General features: G+C 39.7%; 1 protein-coding gene and 1 non-coding gene across 2 annotated transcripts in view; both read right to left on the reverse strand.

The window, feature by feature from the left end:
- LOC150079655 (medium-chain acyl-CoA ligase ACSF2, mitochondrial-like) overlaps positions 1-14,374 on the reverse strand; it is a 274,679-nt gene extending 260,305 nt beyond the window's left edge. Inside the window, exon 1 of the mRNA XM_090382450.1 lies at positions 14,293-14,374. Coding sequence (XP_090238576.1) covers positions 14,293-14,318 — 26 coding nt within the window. The 5' untranslated portion in view covers positions 14,319-14,374. The remainder of the gene's footprint in view (positions 1-14,292) is intronic.
- Positions 2,486-2,558, reverse strand: TRNAR-UCU (transfer RNA arginine (anticodon UCU)). The gene has a single exon. It is a non-coding gene; the product is annotated as a tRNA-Arg (tRNA).
- Positions 14,375-23,933: the final 9,559 nt, after the last annotated feature.

Below are 23,933 nucleotides of genomic sequence, written 5' to 3' on the forward strand. Positions count from 1 at the left end.
GATTCCATATTGACCATATTCTTTGTGCTTTGTAGCAGATTGCTGACATTCTGCTTGATTTTTTCAAGATGGCAGGAGCTATTAGGTTCTTCGTGACAATGGTCCTTCTTTAGTCTGCTAATCACTGTTCAGCGAAATAAAGATCCGGGTATCGTTCCAACCACTTGGTATGTAGTCGTGATCTGTACATTGTCATATCAGTCTCTAGCCTGGTTATTTCATAGTGTGCTTGGATGATGTACGTATTCATTTCAATGCTCCACTTCATGCATTGGTGTTTTCTTCATTCCTGGGTAGTCACTAATGCAGTTGCACAGGAAACACTTCCAGTTGGTGGGGCTGGATGGGCTTGCCCTTCTCTTGTGGTAGCCTTATGGGGACAGCGCCACTTCTCCACTCTCCTGCTCTGGAGACTGTTTCCAACTTTTCGAACCGACCCCTCTGCCTAAGGCCTGAACGCGAGTGATTTCATCCTGCGCCACACTCGATGCAGTATGAATAATATTTATCTGCAACATCATCTATCGATGGAAGTGGACTTGTTTAGTTTCGGCTTATGTCCAGTGGTTATTTATTTATTTAGTTCTCGCGAGTGAAATCAGATGGCGCCACTACATGCCTCAGCCGTCACTCCGACTTTGGGGAAGGTAAGTCCAATGGGGTAACTTTCGCGTTGCTTTTTTTTTTTTTTTTAATCATTTAATATTATTATTATATCGGTATCCCAGCGTAATAGAGCCGCATTCGCTTCCACCAATGCGGGATTCGAACCCGGGTCCATCAGGCTGGTAGTCCAATGTCCTAACCACTGGGCCATCGCTCCCATTATTATTATTATAATTACTGTACAAGGAAACCTGAGGCTTATGGTGCAATAGCCAAAAAAAATTCCCGAGTTACCCTGAGGGAGAGAGAGAGAGAGAGAGAGAGAGAGAGAGAGAGAGAGAGAGAGAGAGAGAGAGAGAGAGAGAGACAAAAGTAGAAGGAAATCACCAAGAAAGAGAAGAATGCTGATATCTAGCTTGGCACACCGTGGGTGTGCCAAATCCATAGTCACTAGATGTGAGCCGCTGGGGATTATGATCTTATCTATTGAAGAGTCATCGTACAAATACAGAGTAGAAAATTAAAAATAGAGTTCACGGCACCGCTCGTATTTGTTTCCAGGTATACCAAAATATGTGCTATTATTGTATTCTCTGTGTCCTAAATTCCTCTGACCTGATCCGGAATATAAACAGAATATTTATTTAATACTGTAAATTTATTTAAATTTCATTTTGCAAATATCATTAAATTATAAGAATTTCGAAACAGGGGAGTGACATTTCTGGGGCAGACAGAAATTTACGTAGAGGCAGTGAATATGAATAGCCTGTTTATAACGGGTACTTGTAAGAAGGCTGAGATCTTGTTTCTAATAGTAAAAAAAAAAAAAAAAAAAGTAATACAAAAAAAAAAAAAAAGACTTAAGTAGTCTATGAAAGTTGACTATCTTTTCAAAATTAATCTGTGGTCGTTACACTTCAGAATTTGACATGTTACATTTCGAACAGTTACAAGGTAATAATACTTAAATTTTAGAATTGAATTTGCTTATTTTCTACCAATAAGGATCAATAAGAATAGACATACCCTGGAGTAAGGAAGGTTGCCCCTTTGTACCAAGTGCATTTTCAATATTTTAAATCGTTTTTAGACGATGGACTAAAACTTACGTTTATTAGTGCGTTATTAATCTTGTTGCGGAATAGCAATAGACAACCACACGACCTTCTAAAAAAAACCCTCTCATATTGTAAAATAAAATAATTGTGACACTTCAAAGTTTGGAGATGTGCATTAAAACGTTCATGGCTCTGAGATAAAAATTCTACCCGCGCACTACATTTTTAGCATTTATGGAAATTAAAAAAAAAAAAAAAAAGAAAAAAAAAGTGGATTTAATAGTGCATATATATATACTGTATATATATATTTTTTTTTTTGTATCATTATAGGCTTTTTGTTTTGATTTCTACTATTTTCCTTTGCGAATATATTTGCAAAGGAAAATATTAGAAAAAAATATTTTCCTTTGCAAATGTATACTATTTTAGGCAGGGCCATTTAAAAGGAGGCACCCTCGTAGGTAGCACAATATGTAGTTGAAATCACCGCCTTTCTCACACCGGGTGGAAAACACCTGAGTTCGAATCCAATCATTGATGACAAGGGTAGCATGGATTTTCACCTGGAAACTCGGTTTTTCGTCCAGCAAACAATAAATCGACCGCAGGACACAAGCAATTTGTAGACATATAAATAAATTTTATGTTTCTACCACGAGACGACCACTCGGTCAGAGCAGTTCACAAGGTAGACAGAATACAAAAAACAGTATTTAGCAGTCACGGGCTTGAATTCTGGTCACCCAAGCCATATGTACTTATGTAGCTTCGCGCATGACCTCTCAGCTGCGTCGGCCTAAAAAAATATTTACATTCATCCCTACCGGGACTCGAACCCGGGACCTTTGGATTAGAAGTCCAACGCGCTATCCACTGCGCTACAGGGACTTCTTCTATTTACGGCGAAATGTGGCTTAAGAAGCGTATGCGCCTAAAATTCAACAATAACAACGTGAAAAGGGCCCGGATAGGCAACCTGCGCGGCCTTAACTACGATAGGGAAGGTTCTAAAATGTACTTACAGTATATTAATTACTATTCACTTATATATTCGGGCAATCTAGAGGCTCCAAAAATTGTTCCTAGCCTCGAACCCTGACCAATTGCACTTAAACTTATCAGATCCACTAATGCCAAAGATTGAAACATTGGCTTTTGGTGTGTTAGCACATATGCGTAAAGCCTATTGTTCTTGCCATGCCTGTCCGTCCGTCCGTCTGTACGTAATAACTCTACTCAGATAAATTTTCATGAAATTTGGTTTGGTTCTATAGAAATCTTTGTCAAGCGTTCCAAATTTCGTTTAAATTGAACCAATAAAAATCCTGCAATTATTATTTATTTGTTCATCTGTCTGCATGTAATAATTCGACCTCCAGTGGATCGATTTTCATGAAATTCTACACTTGGCTCTGTTGGAAATATTTGCGGAGCAATCCTAAATTTCATTAAAATCGGCCCAATAGAAATTAAGCAATTATTTCTTTCTTTCCATTTTTAATCTTTTTTTTAATTTTATTTATTTATTATTATTTTTTTATACATATCAACGTGTATGCTATCTATGTATATTGTAGGCGAAGTACTGGATATTATGTTTATTATATTTGTTCCTTTGCACTGATGGGAGGAATGAATGGCGGATGCGCAGAAATGGAATGTTATCAGTTTACACATAAAATTCGCTGCTTTTTGCTCTTTTTATATTATTTTATTTATTTATTTTTGTTGTAAATCGTGAATTATTACTATTCGCCAACGCGTCTGAAATGTAACGCACTGTTTTCGAATGACATTAACACATCCGAAAGCTATCTTCAACATTTCGTAATTTCCTTTATATATATAAACACGAAATATATTAAAACCTATAGTATTTATTATCGTGCATGGGTTGAAGGTTGGGAAGTGAGAGAAGATTGCAGATCAACGGGTGATTCGTGCATTATTATGTCTAGCGTGCATTACCATGTTATGACACTTCGAAACTCGAAGCAACTTCAACATACAAAGTCAATCCTCGAATTTTTTGATCACATTTCGTATTAATAAAGACAATGATGCTATGAAGCTCCTGTAGGTAGACATTTTTTTTTTTTTTTTCACGTTATTAATCAATCGTTAACGCTATCGATTAGGAGAATCTCCAAACATTCCTAGAAATGAGAAGGAAAAGATTTAATGAATGTCCGGCAGTAGCTATCTATTTACACTGAAATCTGCTACCTGTGTGAAAATGAATCGCCATTTGCGGCCCTAAATTTCTTATTGTCTTTAGACAATGGCAGTCCAAGAATTCAGGGGGTTAGTGGCATAGTTCTTTGTAGAATGTGCCACTGGTGATTTCCCACATCTGCACCATAGTACTTTGTGAAAAAGTACAGAATCTGTAAAAGCCAGAAAAGTATAATGTCTGGTTTGTGTAAGTAGCATTATGTTCTGTTGTTGTGTATCTGGCTACTTGGCCACAGGGCCCCTAGTCGAACCCCGCGTTGCCCGCCACCACCACTGGGAGGTGAGCTAAGCTGCTCATCATACTCCGGCTGGCCTCCGCCAGGGTCTCCTGAGTTTCCTGACGGAGACCAAGCTAAAAAAAAATGGGAGGGTTGTTAGAAGAGAGCACGGGGAGTTAAATAGAAGAAAGGTCTGAATGCTGGATGTAAAGAGCGGGTGGACGATAGGAAAGGATGCCCATCTGGAGTATGTAGTATTTAGGCAAAAAGGGACAAAAGTCACAGATGCAGGTGCACCCACGCGAGCGCCATAGGCCGTGCCTCAGCATTCTATCCCGCACTTCGTGGGAATGCCAGCACTGGTGTCTGTGTAAGACACTATAAGTGTCTTAGATATAAGTCCCTCGTAATTTAGGACTCTAAATTACTATGATCCATATCTAAAGACAATCTCAGTATGTATGGATTTAGCGAGAGCCCCCAAGACTAAACAAGAGGTCCCCTTCTCTCTTCTCAGTCTCGAAAAGGGGCAACCGAGTAACTCCAACGTCAGTTTGCGCCAGAACCCTCTGAAAAGGGCACAAAAGGTGATATAGTTGTACACGTTGGCACTAATGATATTAAGAGTAGGAGACCGGCGGAATTACTTAGCAAGTACAGGTCACTGTTGAAAAAAAGCCGTGAATTAGGGTTGAACTTGAAAGTGTCTGCAATTCTGCCCAGACACGATAGGAGGGAGTATATGATGAGAGCCTTGTCGATCAATTCGGCCCTGGAGGGATTGTGCAAGGCTCAAGGGGTAGAATTTTTTTCAGCCTGGACTGTACTTGTTAACAGGAGAGATTGCTTCTACAGGGATGGGATACACTTAAATAGAAAGGGTGCAAGAATATTTGCTGATGCTATCGAGGCAGTGTTAGGTGGGTCGGAAAACTGCTAGTTGGGGGGGGATACAAGGACTAATAGATTAACAGTAGCCAGTGGCAGAGGTGGAAGTGATTCTTGCACTGCTTCTATTCAAATGAGCAGAAGTCTGAAAAACAAGATGCAGGATATTTCAGAGACTGCTGGTAGTCATTGCGTTACAAGTAAACACTTGGGTTGTGTTAGGGTAGCTAAGAATAGAAACAGGTGCATGTATACCTGCGTGTACACCAATGCTAGGAGTTTGGTAAATAAATTTGATGAATTTGAGGTATTGCTCAAAACATCAAAGGCAGATATTGTTGGGATATCAGAGACGTGGTGTCACACAGATATAAGGGATGCAGAACTGGAATTCAGGGAGTACAACGTCTACAGAAAGGATAGACAGGATAGGAAGGGGGGAGGGGTTATGCTATTAGTTAAGAAACACATAAAAACCAAGGAAGTGAAGCCAGTCGACATCGCTGGACAGTGCAGTGTTGAGTCAGTTTGGTGTGACATAAGCATTGGGAGATCAAAATTGAGAGTAGGAGTGTGCTATAGGCCTAATGACTCTGATGAGTATAATGAACTGTACAGGGAAATAGTGCGCCAGTAAATCAGAGAGTCTTATAATGGGGGATTTTAATTTCCCAGATATTGACTGGAATTTGTGGGTTGGTCACTCGCACACTAGCAAGGCTTTTGTGGATTTATTGGATGATTGTTTTCTACATCAGCATGTTCGTGAGGCAACAAGAGGGAGCAATACTCTTGATCTGATTATCAGTAGTGATTCTTCATGCATTAAGAACCTGCAGATAAATGAACCACTAGGTGGCAGTGATCACAGTGTGTTGAAGTGGGATTTACTCAAGGAAGTAACTACCATCAGAGGTAAAGGGAAGGGTTTTTGTTTTCGTAAAGGCGACTATGATGGTCTGAGACAGTATTTAAATTCTATACAGTGGGACCAACTGATGATGTTACCAACAGCAAACTCAAAATGGGAAGCATTCAAGGAACTAATCTTGGTGGCTACCAGGCTTTACATACCAACTAAGAAATATTGTTCAAGGTTTAGGCCTAAATGGTTGTCAGATGGACTAATGAGACATGTGGCAGAGAAGAAAAATGCATGGGATACATACAAATTAATGGGGGACATGGAAGCCTATGATAGATATAAGTTGGTCTGTAACCAAGTCACAAAGGAGATTAGGCAGGCAAAGGCAGACTACGAAAAATCCTTGGCAAAGGATGCAAAGAAAAACAGAAAGGAGTTCTTTACATACTTGAACTCGAGAAGGAAAGGGATGAATCAGATTGGTCCACTGGATATTAATGGTTCAACAGTTGAGGATCCTGCTCAGGTGGCTAACAATCTAAACGAGTATTTTGCATCTACATTCACGCATGAGGAGTTATTCAGGAAGGAGAATGATGTAGGTAAAGTAAACATTGGCAGTGAGCTGGATGATTTTGTAATAACTGAGAGGAAAGTGGAGGAGAGATTGTTGAGGATAAACATAAAAAAGGCACCTGGGGTGGATGGGATCTATCCAGTTATATTAAAGGAGGCAGCAAAGGAAGTATGCAAACCCCTAGCCATAATTATGAGAGCTTCTTTGGACTCAGGGGAGGTACCCATAGACTGGAGATGTGCAAATGTAACCCCAATTCACAAAGGAGGATCAAAGGCTGACACAAGTAATTATAGACCTGTTAGTTTAACTTCTGTTCCAGGTAAATTAATGGAGGCACTGGTTAAAGAAGCAGTGCAGGATCATTTAGACAAGAATTCAGTTATAGCTCAGACGCAGCATGGTTTTGTTAAGGGCAGGTCTTGCCTGACCAATTTGATTGGATACTATGATGTAGTCACAAAAGAACTGGATGCAGGGAATAACTTTGATATTATATATTTGGATCTTAGAAAGGCTTTTGATACTGTTGCACATGGAAGACTGCTGCACAAATTGGAGCAGTGTGGCATTGGAGGCAAATTGCTGCTATGGATAAGGGGATGGTTGAGTGGCAGAAGACAGAGAGTGGTAATCAATGGACACTGCTCAACGTGGACTAATGTTATTAGTGGAGTTCCTCAAGGTTCAGTGTTGGGTCCATTGTTGTTTTCGGTGTTTATGAATGATATTGATGATGGGATATCAAGTTTAATGTCTAAGTTTGCAGATGATACAAAGGTTGGCAGGGTCGTTAAGGACACTACTGACGCTAAGCTGCTGCAACAGGATCTGGAAAGGTTGAACAGATGGGCTGAGAGGTGGCAAATGAAGTTTAACATTGACAAATGTAAAGTACTACATATGGGTAACAGTAACCCCAAAGCAATGTATCAACTCTGCGGTACTACACTGACAGTGGTGGAGAATGAAAAGGACCTGGGGGTAATTGTGCAGGCAGATATGAAGTTCTCTGAGCAGTGCAGACGAGCTGCAAGAGTAGCTCATGGTGTCTTGTCAATGATATACAGGAATTTTTCTGGCAGGGATAAGGAGGTGATTATTCCCTTGTATAAGGCAATGGTTAGGCCACATCTTGAGTACTGTATACAGGTCTGGAGGCCTCATTTCAAGAAGGATGTAGAGCTGCTGGAACGGGTACAGAGAAGGGCAACAAGATTAGTAAATGGAACAAAGGGTTGCTCTTACGAAGAAAGGCTTAAGTTTTGCAAATTACAGAGTCTGGAGACTAGGCACCGGCGAGGTGATCTGATAGAGGTGTATAAGGCTTTGAATGGTTTGAGCATGCTCAATGCCAATGGGATTCTTCATCTTTCTCAGAATAATCACCTCAGAGGGCATAAATTCAAATTAGATGTGCAGAAATTTGCCTTTGGCCAGCGGGTGGTTGGTTGGTGGAACCGACTTCCATCACTTGTTGTTGAAGTTGATAGCCTAAACAAATTTAAAGCTCAACTGGACAGGTATTTCGAACGAACGGAGTGGTGAAATGGGAGAGGGTTTTTTTTTTTTTTTTTTTGGCTGATGCTGAATAAGCTTGCTTTCTTGCATCATATGCCTCTACTAATGCTAATGCTAATGCTAATGCTAACTCCTTCAGAATCCTCAAAATTCCCTTGAGCGCGGGATGTCAACACAAACACTAGTGCTGGCAGTCCCACGAAGTGCGGGATAGAACGCTGTGACACGGCCTAAGATATAAAACACTTATAATGTCTTATATCTATAAGTTATGTCGTATATCAAAAAACGTTGTTTTAGATATAAAACACATAGTATCTTATATCTAACACAACTTTTTTTGGCAACTTACCTTGGAACAGTCGTTATACTCTTGACACTGATATTCATTTGCAATGTTATCTTTAATATTCAAATCATTAAAAAAACATAGGGCCGTAATCAAATCCGATTTGTCTATGCATAGTCAATATACGCATTTCGCATGGGTGACCCATAATTGGGGAAGACAAAGCCGCCTTCTGTCAATATAACCGGGTTACCCAAAAGTGTTAAATTCATCACCGGCAGATTCAAGCAGCGATGCACATAACTGAATGATTAATAATTGATTATCAAATCTACAACAATAATCGATTATGGTATTTTTACATATATGCTGTATGTATAGGTGTATAGATAATGATTGACTGGAGCTATTACCCAAGTAGGAACAGGACCTCTGTAGCCGAGTGGTCAGCAGTGCATTAGCATACGCTCTTTAAGCAGAGAGTATTTAGCAGTCAGGGTTCAAGCCCCTGACTGCTAAATACGGTCAAACTGTCAACCCGCAGTGGTCTAGCGTGGCAGATTATGGTCCATTTCCCTCAACATGGATCGTTGAGGAGTCTTCCATCCTGCAGTGGATTGATAATGGATACAATTTACCTTTTAGTAACAATGCTTTATTTTTTAATTTTGATAGCATTGTATGGAACGTCTCCATTGGATTTAGTTATTTTTTTTTAATTACTTTTCTTCTTGCCGATTTCGTAACTTAATTTGCATGTAATCGATTAGTTAATATCATTGATCATTTCTGTTCTCGATTATGTCCATCATTAGGTTCAAGCATAAAGCGAAGAAATCTTCAGTTATAAGTAGTTAGATAAGATTTAGTTCATAGGGGAAATGCATCGATGCAGATAATAATGTCGTTTATTTGAATTAAAAGATAATACAGACATACCTTCCGTTGTTAGAGCAGAACGACATCATGTAACTATTAACCAGACCTGAATCAGTGGAGCTTTAGTTTGTCGGGTATGCACAAAATGTAATCATTCAACTAATAATAAAGTAAAATATAATGATACTCCACGGGACAAGAAAGACACCAGTGCGTCAGTCGTACCTGGTAGTCTGGCCATGACCTGCATACCACCAAGGGTGAAGGAAAAGCACCTTGAAATACCGAGGGGAAAGACGATATATTATAACATATTTGGACAGAATGCCAAATCTTTCATCGTGTTTACATTTAAAAATGTAAGGTATTTGCGATCGTTTTAGGAAATATAAAGAATCCATTCATAAAGCGCTTGTCATAAATATCCTATTTGACAACTGTATGAGATGTCATAGAGCTTTTTTTTTTTTCTTTCTATATAAAGCATAAAAATCTGGAACTAATAAATCCCGGTGAGGAAAATCAGTACTCGAGGTCACTTTGAATTATCAATAAGTCAAGAGTTTTCCGTTACGAAACAGTCAATTGTGAAACTCTCATTCCGAATTATATTCACTCTAAAAGAGATTATAATCTTAAACAATTTGCTTTTCGAGTAATGTTCGTAATACGAATATAGAAAGAAATTAATTAATTGGTGAATCGTTTTCCAACTAATCTCGTTAAGGTGGCATCCCAGAATTTTTCTAAAGGAGAAACTAAAGCAGCGTTACAGCGAATTATTAAGTTTTAATCACGTAGCAGTAAATAAATTCACATTATTTTGATCATAGGGGGACTACTTTTAGCCCCTAGTTAACAGGACGCATAACTACATGAAATACATGTAGTTATGCGTCCATGAAATAATCTCCGCCATAACAAGACATTCACCGACTACCAACCAGAGCAGGCCAACAGGTAGACAAAGAGGCATATCTACTGGAACCAGCAGTGAAAGCAGGCATTGTGGTTTTGATAGGCACTTCTACATCCACGTCGGGCGAGATATCTCCACCACATCAAGCGGGTTGGAAACGGGAAGTACTCAGAATAGCTCGTCTATAGGCTTTGTGCATGTGCCAAACTTCCTAATGTCACAGTCCAGGTTTTGGATGTCAAGCGACATTTGGGCCGGTTAAAATAGTTACTATCTTGAGTTAAAATAGTTATTAAAATAAATATTTTAATTATTCCAGCTAAAACAAACTGACGATTAATAAACAACCTAATGAAAAATTGACTGTTTATTGGTCATAACCTTACAGTACCCCGAAGGCTCTCAAGTTTTTAAGGTGGGGGAGAAGGAGGGAAAGTGTAGGGTATTCCCAGAAAAATTGTATCCTATAAGCCTTGCTAATAGAGCATAACTGTTGACAACCGGTGGACCATCTGCTGAGCGATAGATAGACCACCGGGTTACCAGGAAATTTCCTGGTAGGCGACCCTGCCAGTAAGCTCTAAGTAGCAAGACATACTGAATATATAATTGCACTATAAAATTAGTTATCTTTATTGACTAGGACTAAAGGAGCACTGGAGAAAACAGTGGCCAGGCTGGATAGTGAAGCACAAAGAAGAGGACTTAGGATAAATGAAGCGAAGACAAAATATATGGAAGTCCGGAGAACGGCAGATAACACGGAAATTTTAAGAACAACAGCTTCTTGTTTGAGCATGTTCAAAATTTCGCCTACCTAGGTTCCCAGAAAAACCAGCCCAACTCTATTACTAATGAAATGAAGTCGCGTATCCTGAGTGGAAACAAATGCTTCTATGTACATGAAAAACTAATGAAGTCCAGAGTATTGAACAGACAATTAAAATTAAGGATATACAAAAGTCTCATTAGACCAGTTGTAACATACGGTTGTGAAGCTTGGACATTAACGAGTAAAGATGAGCGGTTGTTGAGAGTGTTCGAGGGTAGAATTTTGCGAAAAGTCTTTGGGCCCGTACAAGACGTTGATGGATCCTGGAGGATCAGAAAGAACCATGAACTTGACAATCTTATTCAGGATGTGGACATCGACAGATTTGTGAAGAGCCAGAGACTTGCCTGGTTGGGATATGTTATGAGAATGGATGACAGCAGAACAACTAAGAGGATAATGGGATGGAAACCTATCGGTAGGATGGCAAGAGGAAGACCACGGAAAAGATGGATGGATGACGTAGAAGTGGACTTAAAGACCATGAGAGTAAGAAGTTGGAGAAGTTTGACTCCTGGGAGGTCTTACTGGTGGAGCATCGTTGAGAAGGCTAAGACCCGCCCTGGGTTATAACGCCAGAAGAAGAAGAAGAAGAAGATAAAAATAAAAAAAAAAAAAACTTAAATAATATTTAAGAAATTTCTAGAATATTCCAGAACATTCCAGAAAGGTGTAGAATACTCCTGAATGTGGTAGAACATTATTGAATTTTCCAGAATGTGGTAGAACATTGTTGAATATCCCTGTTTGTGGTAGAACATTGTTGAATATTCCTGAATGTGGTAGAACATTGTTGAATATTCCTGAATGTGGTAGAATATTGTTGAATTTTCCTTAACGTTGTAAATAATTCTAGAAAAATCAAAAAAGTTGGAGTATTATTTCAGTGTTATAGAAGATTGTAACTGATTCTAGAGTGTTTTTAAATAATATAAATTGAGAAGTAAGAGACCGTATAAAATCGAACACCCGTCTTTCAGAAAGAGTATTGGTATAAGTTTTGTGTGGTTCTTGATAAATATGGCGAGAGACAATGAACGGAGTGTTGAAAAAAGAAGAGTTATTATAACTCTGTATAAAGAAAGTTATTCCATGAGAAGTACTGATAAAAAACTAGGTGCAAACTACCATTCCACAATTCAAGGAGAGTGGTAGTTTAAAGGACAAACCACGGATATGGCGACCGCGCATAACCATGAACGCTTAAGATAAGACCACAACACCGATTTCTAAACGCAATCGATGGCCTGCAAAGGAAATAAATCCAGCCAATAAATATATCCACGGATCCTTTCATAACTTAAATTTAATTACCAGTTAAAAATACTCTTATGTATTTTTTTAGTGCAGTAAAGTTATGGTCAGTATTAAGAGAGTTAAAAAAAAAAAAACGAATTTGATGCAAACATTTCAAACAGTTTGCTCAGCCAGATAGTGGTCAAGTTTTAAACTTGGAACTTCGCAGATTAATGAAAAATATGCAGTTATATATAATATTTTATTGCAATCAGTCGAAGGCAGACTGGATATCTAGATAGACAATTGCCATCTCCTCCCTGTCATGTAGAGCTTCCAGAAATGTGTTAGTGTTTGCTAGCAGGTTGGTGATGGTGGAACTGCGTTTCAGTGCATAATGGATGGGAGAACCTGGTTGGTCAAGATGGAAAGAAGGCACTTCTCCATAACTTTGAAGATGTATGACGCTTTCATAATTGGCCTGAACTGTGATACTGAGGTAGCTCCATGTGTTTTTGGAATTGCCCGAACTGTATATTGGTTCCAGGCTGTTGGAAAACTTTGAGTTGTGAGAATTCCATTTAGGATTCCTCTGTGATGAAAACACTTACGCTCTTAGGGATAAATTGTGGGATCCCATCAAATCTAGCCCATTATGTTGGTGGGATACTATTCATGGCCTGGATGAGCTCTCCTTTTGTAATGATGATGGATGTGAGAGTATCTCACTGACAACCGTTGTGAAGGTTCTTACGGTCTGACGCAGACTTCGGCTCGAATCTTGTAATGTAGTCAAGCCATTCGATCGGATTAATTTGCTGAGGGAAATCATTATATCCTACCTTAAACGGTGTCTTCCCTACCTTGAGTGTTTTATCAATGTAGGCTTTCATGGCTTTAGATTTACATCTGTTCAACTGAGCACGGGTTCTTGAGTATGCTATCCTGTCGATTTGGGTCTAATGTGGCTTTCCGTTTTGCATGAAGCCTTTGCTTATTCTGAAATTCAAGGCTTCGCTGTTGGTTCCACCATGCTTTGCTTTGGCCAGAAATTGGCACTGTTTTTGGCGCTGCAGATCGAGTAATGGAATTCAGCCAGCAGGTAAGAAAGTACAGCCCGAGCTGTGGATGACATTGGTTTAGAGCATCCCAAGGAAAGATGGATGCTGCAAAGTATCATTTCTGTGGATCGAGAAGTGAAGGACTAATCACAGTTTTCTTAACTAGTGTCTGATGTTGCCATGGTGACTTGGAAGCAATTGAAAGACACAGGGCTACTGGTAAGTGATCTGACATGAAGGCTGTTTCAGGCTGGCTGTCTAAGGTGAGGGAGTCTGTGGCAAAGATGAGGTCTAACTGGTTAGTGCCTCTAGTGGGAGCAAAGTTCTGGAGGGTCAGTCCTACTGCAGCCAGATTAGAGGGCAACAATCTGTGAAGACTGTGTTGGTCTGAGCTAATATTGAAGTCTCCACACACAAGTAAAGTTGCTTTTGGGTGGCATTGATTAATGATCCAGTTGGAGACCTCTTGTATAGTGTTCTTAACTGAAGGTGGGGGATATAGACTGTGCACACGTCAAGTCTATTGCCTTGGACACTGAGTGAGACTCTTGCAGCTTCAAACAGTTCTGTCTTGAAAGTGGCTGAGCTAGTCAGTAAGAATTTCTTTGTGTTGAAGAGAATGCTAACACCGCCGCCAGTCCTCCGCTCTCTTGAGGCAAAAATGCCAGAGAAACATGCAGGTTGAAAGAAGGCGAAGTCCTCTTCATTAGGGGAGAACCAAGTCTCTGTAACGCAAATCACATCATACAACCTTGATAGGAGAAGAATTTCCATTGTCTGAAGCTTGTTTCTCAGGCTTCTAGCGTTTTGGTAGAAAATAGTGCACATCATAGAAGTTTTGATGTATGTCATTGTTGGAGCTTTGGTGGCCTTCGAAGTTAACATTGTGATGGAGCTTTGAACATGAGCGACATAATTCATTATCAAACACTAAGCAAAGGAATACAGCAATGAGTGGTTCAACAAGAAATCAAATTCTTGGAGGATGTCCAGTATTGTGATGGAAACCTGTGTATATACTAACACTCCTAAAAACGAAACGCAGTAAGAATGCTAAAATTGAAACTCATAAGAAATTGAAAATTGAAACTTTTTGACTTACATTTCTTTGCTGTCATTCGAAAGCATTGTTTTCTGTATTTTGGGAATGGCTCTGCAATACTACACACGCACTTCCGCGCTACTTTTCTTAATTATGAAACGTTTTCACGCATACGGAGAACTACTAGATCTGGGCAAAAAAAAAAAAAAAAAGAACAAGAAAAGTATTGGTATTAAAGTATACCGGTTTTACTTGTTTCAGCAACCAGCAGGAAACTTTGCAGAATTCAAACTTTCATTAAAAATTCCGAACACGCAATAATACAATAGTATGCACATTATCTGTGCTTCAGATGCCAGGCCTATTCACGATGGTGACCAGGATTCGGTAGAGGAATTGGTCTTGCGTCTCTTTTAGACTGGTCAGTAATATTACTTTATATTAGAAATAACAGGATAACCCACGGCGTGCATGTAGTGGTCCTGAGCACCGGGGTCCCCAGACAAAGAGAGTCCCAGTGTATTATTATTATTATTAGTCATATGGTACAATTATGCTGTACCAGAGAGAGAGAGAAGTAAAAGGGAATCATCAAGAAAGAGAAGAATGATGATATTCAGCTCAGGATCCTGGGTGTGCCAAGCCCATACTCACCAGATGTGAGCCCCTGAGTATGTGGAACCAAAAAATTAACGATAGAAGGCCCCAAAACGAATTTCGCACTGGAACCCCATAAGAATTAGTCACGTTACTTGGACACTTTTATCTTTCCAAGAATCTTTTTTTGATATCAACAGACCAGTTAAGTTTTGCACACTCATATTTTCAAACCAAATAACTATAGGCTGTACAGTATGACATTGTGTATTGTCAGGCTGAAACAGAAAGCAGTCTGGACATACTGCTGCCAAAGTGTAGCAGGAATAGAATTGTTCAGAACCTGGTCCGAAGCTTTTTTTTTTTTTTTAAGGTTGGATCAGTTTATAGTTTCTTGAAGTCTGAGCTGGTAGCACAGTGATTATAATAACCGTCATCCCCACACCTGGAAGAAAAGGCCCGGTTCGAATCCTATCAATGACGCGAGGAACTTTCATGGGCTTTTTTCATTCCGTGGCTGAGTTAGTCGGTCTCAGGCGTAGATAAAAAAATTTTTCTCTCCAAAAACTCTGGTTTTTCGTCCTGCAAAACAGGCAAATCTATACGGGCAGTGGCCTATGATAGTGTGTAAATATTTAATTATTTACAATAAGCAATTTTATGAAAATTCTCAAGTTATTTTAAAATAATGATATTGAATAAATTGAAATATAAATATAGAGGGACTGGGGTAGATATCAGTTCTTCTGAAATTCACGTTACTATTACATAGAAAGTTAGAAATGATTTAAGTAAAAGGAAATAGTTTTCATTAACATTATATCATATTATATTATTTTCTTATTATAATTTATTCATATGAGTTAAGCTTATATGAATAAATTATTAAGCTGCATAAATTAAGCTTTATTTTTACAACAGTAAACAACGTAATAAAAACTAAGGAATTATTAATATTAGTCGTTAATAATCGAAAGTTCGGAAACAGCGCGTCGCAAGATCGAATTCTAACCGACTGAATGACTAAAATCAACGCAAGCGCAAGTATATGTATTCTGCTGCCACTTTATTAGGTACACCTACCTAGTAGCGTGTTGAGCCTCCTTTAGCCTTCAAATGCATTAGCATTAGCATTAATGTTAATGCTAATGCTAAGTCCAGCAAGGCATTTCCTTAAAGGATGCACTGGAAAGCATTCTGACCTACAGTCCCCATTTAGTCATGTTTACCACTATACTGGCCAGGTAGAACTGCGCTGTCCACCAAAACTTGGTTGTTGTTGTTATTGCTATTGGGTTTTAAGAGCATCGGCTACTTAGGCCATGTTGCTCCGTGTATATTGTCTGTAAATTACGTGTGCTCTGAGGTCGATTTTCTGTTTTGCTGAACGAAAAACCCGAATTTCCGGGAGAAAAAACCATGCTACCCTTGCTTGAGACTGACAACTGAACCACGTTGTGAACTTGACCCATAAAATTTCCTCGCTTCATCGACAGAATTCGAACTCAGGTCTATTCCAGCCGGTGTGGGAAGACGGCGATTCTACCTCCCCACGAAGACCCAAAACTTGGTTCCATCCTGAACCGTTGTACTCTAACCTCTATCTTTAATATATTAATTTATATTGTATTTCAACTTCTAATTTAATTTATGCAGAATTTCTTAGCATGTATCGCTTTCTTTTTGGGCACTTTCGCATATTGCTCGCATATATATATGCATATATATACTGCTCGCATTTCACATATATATGGATACACGTGTATTGTCTTCCAGTTCACAGTGTCGTCCGTTTGTCCGTCCGCATAGAACAAAGGGGGTTTCAGTTGACGGATTATCGTAAAAGTTTATATTTGAACCCTTTAAAAATATTTAACCGGCCATTCCAAATATCATTAAAATCGGGCACATAAGAATACGGAAGTTATTCTTTCTTTTTCTTTTTCTTTTTTTTTTTTTTTTTCATACAAATTATATTTAAAAAAGAAATTCATCGATTAGATGTATTTTTAACGAAGTATTGGTAGCTTTAGACAGCCCGTGAACGCTCCCCGTGTATTATGTAAGACTAGTGAACGTGATGTCGCTTATGAATAGATATATACATATAGAGGAAAAAGAGACTTAAAAATATATTCAGGAGAAGAGTAATAAATATTATACAGTTGTAATTAAATTGAACAGCTAAGTTTAGAGAAGGTAAAACTATAGAATATATTAGTAATTAATTGATAAGGAGATAACTATATTTACTTATAATCTATTAATCACAAAAAAAGAACAAAAATTTCATTCATGAAAAAAAAAATAATAATAATTGCACTAAGTATATTGACTAACTTGTTATTCTTAGTTATTAGATTTTCCCCTTATGTTATTTTATTTTATTATTATTATTTATTATTATTATCTTTAATCCTCGTAGGAGACACCCGTTATAGCCATTGGCTAGGGGGTGTAATACATATTCTGTTATGCAACAGAGAATAATATTATATACAATTTTACATTATAGGCAACACTCGTTACTAACTTATACAATACTTATTATTATCAGAATTATATGATACATTAATAACTTGTAATCTGCTTAAGGCTTACTTAATAAATAACCGAGTAAAATTTTATACTGCTGCGTTTAAAGCATAACATCACCATATTTACATTAGCACAGAACAGAATACAGAATACAATATAATACAGAATAAAAACGTAAAAGTTTATTTTTACTGTTTTCAGTAGTCTGTTTCTTCTGTAGGAGTAGAGTGGAGTAGGTATGACATTACAGGCGAGTGTTTACAAATGAGGTCGGGATTCCTGTCAGCTACTGTATGGAGGTTCTTACTGCTGATTATTATTTTTTTCTTACATCTACAGGTAGCAGTTTTCGAGAACTTCTTTTCTCTATGTTTTGCTTGTGCAGAGTTTTTCAGGGTTGATTTTTAGAGTATTAAACAGCTTTAGAGTGTTTGCTGGAAAAAATCTTCCAAACTATCCAACTGGGTAAATGCGGGCTTGAGTTGCTGTTCCTTATCTGCAACTCGTCCGGGTGTTACTATCCAGTCTCAGGATTTCGGTGTATCCAGCCGTCCTGTTAAGATCTGAGCAAGTGTCATTATATTCTTTGTAGTGATCGTTTGTCTCCAGGGGGTTACTTCTAAATTGGAGTATATTATAGCTGTTGAGATGGTAAAACGCTTAGCTGTAATTCTATTTAGCCATCTCAAAAGTCAGTATTCTATTCCTAGAAAAGCCTTGATAGTGCTTTTAGGAGCTGAAGACCAGATTTCTGATGCGTATAGAGGAACAGGGATAACATACTGCATCATTCAATTGGGGTTTCTAATACCGGTGAGCACCTGCCTGGTTGTCCAGAGCGCCGCGTATGTTTTCCTACGCGGAAGGAAGTTCAATCCTTCGTACCACTTGAGTCCAAGAATAACGTGTGACTGATAACGTGTGACTGAACATTTTGGACAAGGATGTCGTTCACGTATATTCTTATTTTGTTTGGATTTATTTGTGCAGTCCTATCTTAATCATAAATAGTGGGAATTTGTCTGGCCCGATTGTAGCTTTATTTGGGAGACTGTTAATTGCTCGTTTTAAGTTGTCTCTGCTAATACTGATTTCCTTCAATTCTTCGTTGTTAGTCACAATTTGAGTAGTGTTGATAAGGCTTGACGTAGCCGAGTGGTCATGAGAAAGAGTGCCTAGCACGCGTTCCTTGAGTGGACCGGAGTTCGCGCCCGTGACTACTAAATATTTGTATTGACGATTTATTGTAAACTCTACTGACTTGGTTGTCGTGCCGGAGTATAAACAGAAATGGCTTTAATCTTCTTGATTACATCTTGTTAATGTTATCTTCACTATTAATTTGATTGTCCTTGAGGGGGGGTTCCGAACTTGGCTTCAGCCCAATCCTTAAAGATCTTATCAGAAATTATGCATGTAGCTTTTTTTGTTGGCAATTCTTTTGCCTTTTTTTTTTATTTTTTTATGATCTTTTCAAGGTTATCTTTTCAAGGTACCTGTTGCACTTTTCACGAAGGCTAAACCTTTTCAAGGTGTAGCCTTCGTGAAACGTGCTCTTTCATGCTTTTACTGGATGCCCTGTTCTTTTCCATTTCCTGTACAGTTTTGTTTATTTTTGAAAATTATTTTTAATTGTGGGCTGAACCAACGGTTTGCCTTCTCTGACACTTTTAGTTCCTTAGAAGCTCCTTCTTACGCTATATGTAAAAGTGATTGCGAGAGTGCTGTTAAGGCAGCATCAGTGCTCAAAAAAGTATAGATTTTGTCAGTTATATTCGGTCAGGTGTTTAACAATGACGTCATTTTTGATATATTTTGTTGAGAAGATTATCTTTGTTATACTTTTCGAATGCGAACTAGATTGCCGGATGTCTCGTTGTCTTCTTAATGTGGTTTCAAATGTGAGTGGTCGGTGATCTGATCCGAATTTCATAATGTTCTCCTTCAATCTTATGTTCTGCGGTGTAGCTTCCTGAAAAGAGACCAAGTAAAAAAAAAAAAAAAAAAAAGATATAGGGTACGGGGAGAACAGGATGTACCAGAGAGAGTAAAGGAAAGGAGGTATAGACTGAGTGACAGAGGATATAAGGGAAAGCATCCTCCACAGGTTGGCTGAGATTTTTCCAACCTAAGCGGAAAGTGGAAGAAGAGGGCCCTCGAGAGGGTGAGAAGACAGTCACGTATCAAGAGAGACACGGATGGACAATTCAAGCGACCTGAGTGTCAAATCCAGTATCTAGAAATGGTCACAGTCTAGGTGAAGATGGTCACAGTACGTGTTAAGACAGTCGAATCTGAGGTGGAGATGTTCCGTATATGATAAAGGGTATCGATCAATGTGCATTAGTTCCAGGTCGCTGTACCAGTGATCTTCTTCTGGTGAAGAGATCATGGGCGAAGGCAGGAAAAGCATAGTAGTGGTCTTCCTCATTGATCAGTAAATGTTCATTTCCTCGAGGCAAGGCATGCATTTTTGTTATGAGAAACATTCTCAGGTCCTCGTAGAGCGGGCAAACATAGAATAGGTGATCCCAGTCTTCGTTTTCACCACAAAGACAGCGAGGGTCATCCACGATGTTTATAGAGGCAAGTTTGTAATTTATGGATCCATGGCCTGTAATCAGGAAAGTGGTGTATAAACCTGGGCTGTACCATGCTGAGGCTTTAGGGTAGATCTGGGCTATTTGAGGTAAGAATTTTTTAGTGATGGAGCCTTTGGGAGTGGTATTTCATATGTTTTGCCAGGCGTTAAGGTAGACTGAAAACGATTTTTTTCTTCTTTGATGGTGTTTACTGGGTTTCTAGTGAAATCGAGGATGGTGGTAGGGAGTCCCTTTGCGAGCCGGTAGTGTACGCCTTTGCAAATTACCTGCAGGTCCAGAGGGAGAACTGCTACCAAGACTTGGAGCGCTGGGTTGCTTACTGTGCAGCAGGCACGGGTGATAGTGAGAGGGATATTATGCTGAATGGAGGTGAGCTTCCTTTGGTTACGAACAATGAGTGTACGATTATACCAGACACCTGCACAGTAGGTTAGAGTGGGAATAAATACAGCTTTGTATAGCATTTGCAGTGAGTGGCGATTTAGGCCCCAGTCAGACCTGCTGATCCTCACTACCATTGCGGTGTAGTTCCTGACTTTGCGATGAAGATAGTCTAGATGTGGGTAAAACATGAGCTTGGGGGCGAGAATTACCCCAAGGTACTTCATCTCAGTTGCAAGTTTGATGGTTCTACCAGTAATTTTAATCTGCGGTGACCTGCTTATTTGAAAGGTTCCTCTGAGTAGAATTGAAGTAGTTTTTTCAGAGGATATGTGGAGTTTATGGAGGCTAGTCCATTCTTGTAGCTTTTTAAGGGCTTCATTGGCTGTTGTTTCCAGGGAAGCTCTGGAGTTTCTAGTGACTGTCAGAATCAGGTCGTCTGCAAAGGCTTGGGTGGAAATATCTCTCAGGTCTAGGTTCAGGAACTCATCCATGAGCACATTCCATAGGAACGGGCCAAGGCCAGAGCCCTAGGGACAGCTTCTGTAGACATTTCTGGCTGTAACACTTCCGTTGTGCAGATAGTCCTGTATGCAGCTGTAAATATTTGTTGGAACGCTAGCTTCTCTGAGTCTTCGTAGTATACATGGCCATTAGAGCAAGTAAAAGGCCCCGGCGAAATCCACTGATATTACTAATAAGTATTTAGTGGCTGAATTTTTGACAGAATCCATAAGCTGTCGAGGGGCATATTCTGCTGAACGGCCTGCCTGAACGCTGGTTTGGGGACTGGATATTTGCATTTTTATAGTGTTTTTCCAATCTGAATAAGAGAAGATGTTCAAATATTTTGCTTAAAACAGGAAGGAATGCTATGGGTCTGTATGACCTTGGCTCCTCTGGTGGATTACTTAGGTTCTTCAAAATGAGGCGTAGATTGGCCTCTTTCCAGTCATCCGGGAAAAGTCTAACTTCCAGGCAATGGTTGTACAAGCGGAGAAGGAGATTTGATTGCGTCTCTGTGAGCTTCTTAATTACTTCTGCTTCAATGAAGTCTAACCCTGGTCTTTTTTTTGTTTTTGTTTTGCCATTATGGCAAATTTTAATTCATCTAAGTTGAAAGGCTATTCTATAGAAGTGGTGCTGTAGGATGCGTTTTCAGCACAGGTTTCTCGTTACTGGCTGGATTGAGGATCTGTGTTTAGCGGGAATAGGGTGTCCAAGATGTTTACTGACTCTTCCCATGTGAGGGTTGTGGTGCCCTGCTGGATGACTGTAGACGAGATGACCTCACCTCTGGGGAGCTTGTTTGTAACAACGTGATACATGACTTCCCAGGGTCATGTATCACATTGTTGCTATTTCCAGTCGTGGAGATTAGGTGCTCCCACGACTGTTTCTTCTTGGCTCTAATTGATGATGGGGGGCCAGGTATGGCAAGCACGTTGGAATGCTTTCCATGCTGCATGAACCTGATGGTGGAGGTGTTCCAGTTGGTTGCACACGTTTTCAGCACAGGTTTCTCGTTGCTGGCTGGGAGGATCTGTGTTTAGCAGGAAAGGGTGTTTCTTCTTGATTGTTTTGTTACAGACATTGGTTATGATTGATGTTATTTTCCTGTGATGCTGGTTTTGGTTGTGGTTGGTGAGATTGGTGTTTCCAGGAATTTGAAGGGAAGTTTGGACCATTGAATTAAAGAGGTTCCAGTCTGCTTTGTTAATTGCATAATGGATGATATTGTTTCTAGGCGGAGGTGCTAGTTCTATTGAGCGTTGAAGGTTAAAAGTAATCACTCTATGTTTGGAAGTTGTTCAAGCCTCGTGGACTTTTCAGTCAGTGATCTTAGTGGAAATGGATCTTGGGGCTGCTGGGATGTCTATTGTGGACTCCCATAGGGTGTTGCTGAAGGTGGGCATATTGTTAGGCTTGTTAACGATTACAAGTGAGAATGTAGCGAGAAAGTCCTCGGGTTTCTGGCCGTCGTGGTTGCCTGGGCGGTCTTCTGAGTTGCTGTGCCACATTGCAGAACGACAGTTGACGTCGGCACAGAGAATAATCTTCCCATCTGAGAGGAGGGCTTGGACTGCTTGCAGATACTTGATGGCAGGGGCTATGTCCTCACCTGAGCGACAGTACAATGATATGACGTGGAGCGATCCCATAGGCCCTATAAGCTGGGCACACGCCGCCCATGGGGTACAGAGTGTGTGGATTTTGGTGGCAGTGGGGGTATATATATTAAACATAATTGAAATCTCTTCATTTCTGTTCCAAAAGTGGCAATGATAGCCTCGAAATTTTCCGATTGCGATCTATGTTCGCTGACTACCGAGAATCCATTTTTGAACAGAATCATTACCCCACCTCCTCTTTTATTTTCTCTTCCATTTGCTAGGCAATTGTAACAGGAGAAGTCCGCAAGGGCATCAAGGTACCTGTTATTCTGGAGCCATGTTTGAACTAAACATGCAATCATTCTCTGAATTAAGCAGTAAACTTTGTAGTGTGTGCAGCTTATTCGAAATACTTCTTACATTTTGCAGGAAAATAATGATCCCATTAGATTCTTTTTCGTCAGCTAAGTTGTTTGCTAATTGCTATTGGGCAGTTCGATAGTTCGCTGCATTGTTCCTACATATGGGCTTCCCAGCCCTTTCTCTGTATGGTTTCACTAGCGATCCTACTGGCCAGATGTTTCTGTCCAAGAGACGGTCTTCACTGCTTACTGAGCAGGTGATTATGAAAGACGTGTACGCCGGATGTCTTGTGCGAATTTTCTTAACTTCTACGTCGATCCCTATTCCTCTGTTGCACATTTCTGTTATGAGATATGGCTTTGTCTGCGGGTCGAGTCTTGAGATAAATATTCTTCCTCTAGTTTGTACAGAGGTTTTGTTGAATCTGTCCGCTAGTCTCTGACTGTCTCCTAACGAACGTTTTGTTGCAGTGTCAGGTCTATTGTGGTAATCATTGCTTTGTGATGTTTTTTGATGCTTGTAGCCTACAAGATTGCTATCTAAAGTGATTTGCTGTGTGTCCATGGAGGGCATCCATGGGGCAGATTCACTTGGGGGAGGGCTGCAATTTGAGCGAACGTAGGTTGTCTAGTAAGACCAATATCTATTTCTGTCGTCTTTGGGTTTTTTTTTTTTTTTTTTGATTTGGTAGTTGTTGGCGCATCGGCTTCTGTGGCCATATTGCACCTCCCAAGGTTTTTGCAGTACTTTGATCCAAGCCCGAGGCGGGAATCGAACCCGCGACCTTTGGGTTGCCGGGCAGGTACTTTACCCACTCGGCTAGCCCGGTCGGCTGTCGTCTTTGGGTTCTGGGTTGGTAGGGTGATAGGAAAAATTTTGGCAGGGTCTGCTCTTGTTCCTGGCTTAGACATAATGTCTTTCTCGGTGGATATTTCGGTTACTGATACTCTTTGTCCCTTAAGTGTCTCGCCACCCTCGTTATGTAAGATATTACTCCTGTCATTCCTTATTTTTCCTTCTATATCACTCTGTAATTTAGTTATCCGTGTATGTTGTTCTGTCTTCATCGCGTCCGCATCATTGGTTATTGCCCCATTTTGCTGTT

The sequence above is a fragment of the Mastigoproctus giganteus genome, chromosome 10, assembly GCF_048544385.1.
Source record: "Mastigoproctus giganteus isolate SK-2022 chromosome 10, ASM4854438v1, whole genome shotgun sequence".
NCBI lineage: Eukaryota > Metazoa > Arthropoda > Arachnida > Uropygi > Thelyphonidae > Mastigoproctus > Mastigoproctus giganteus.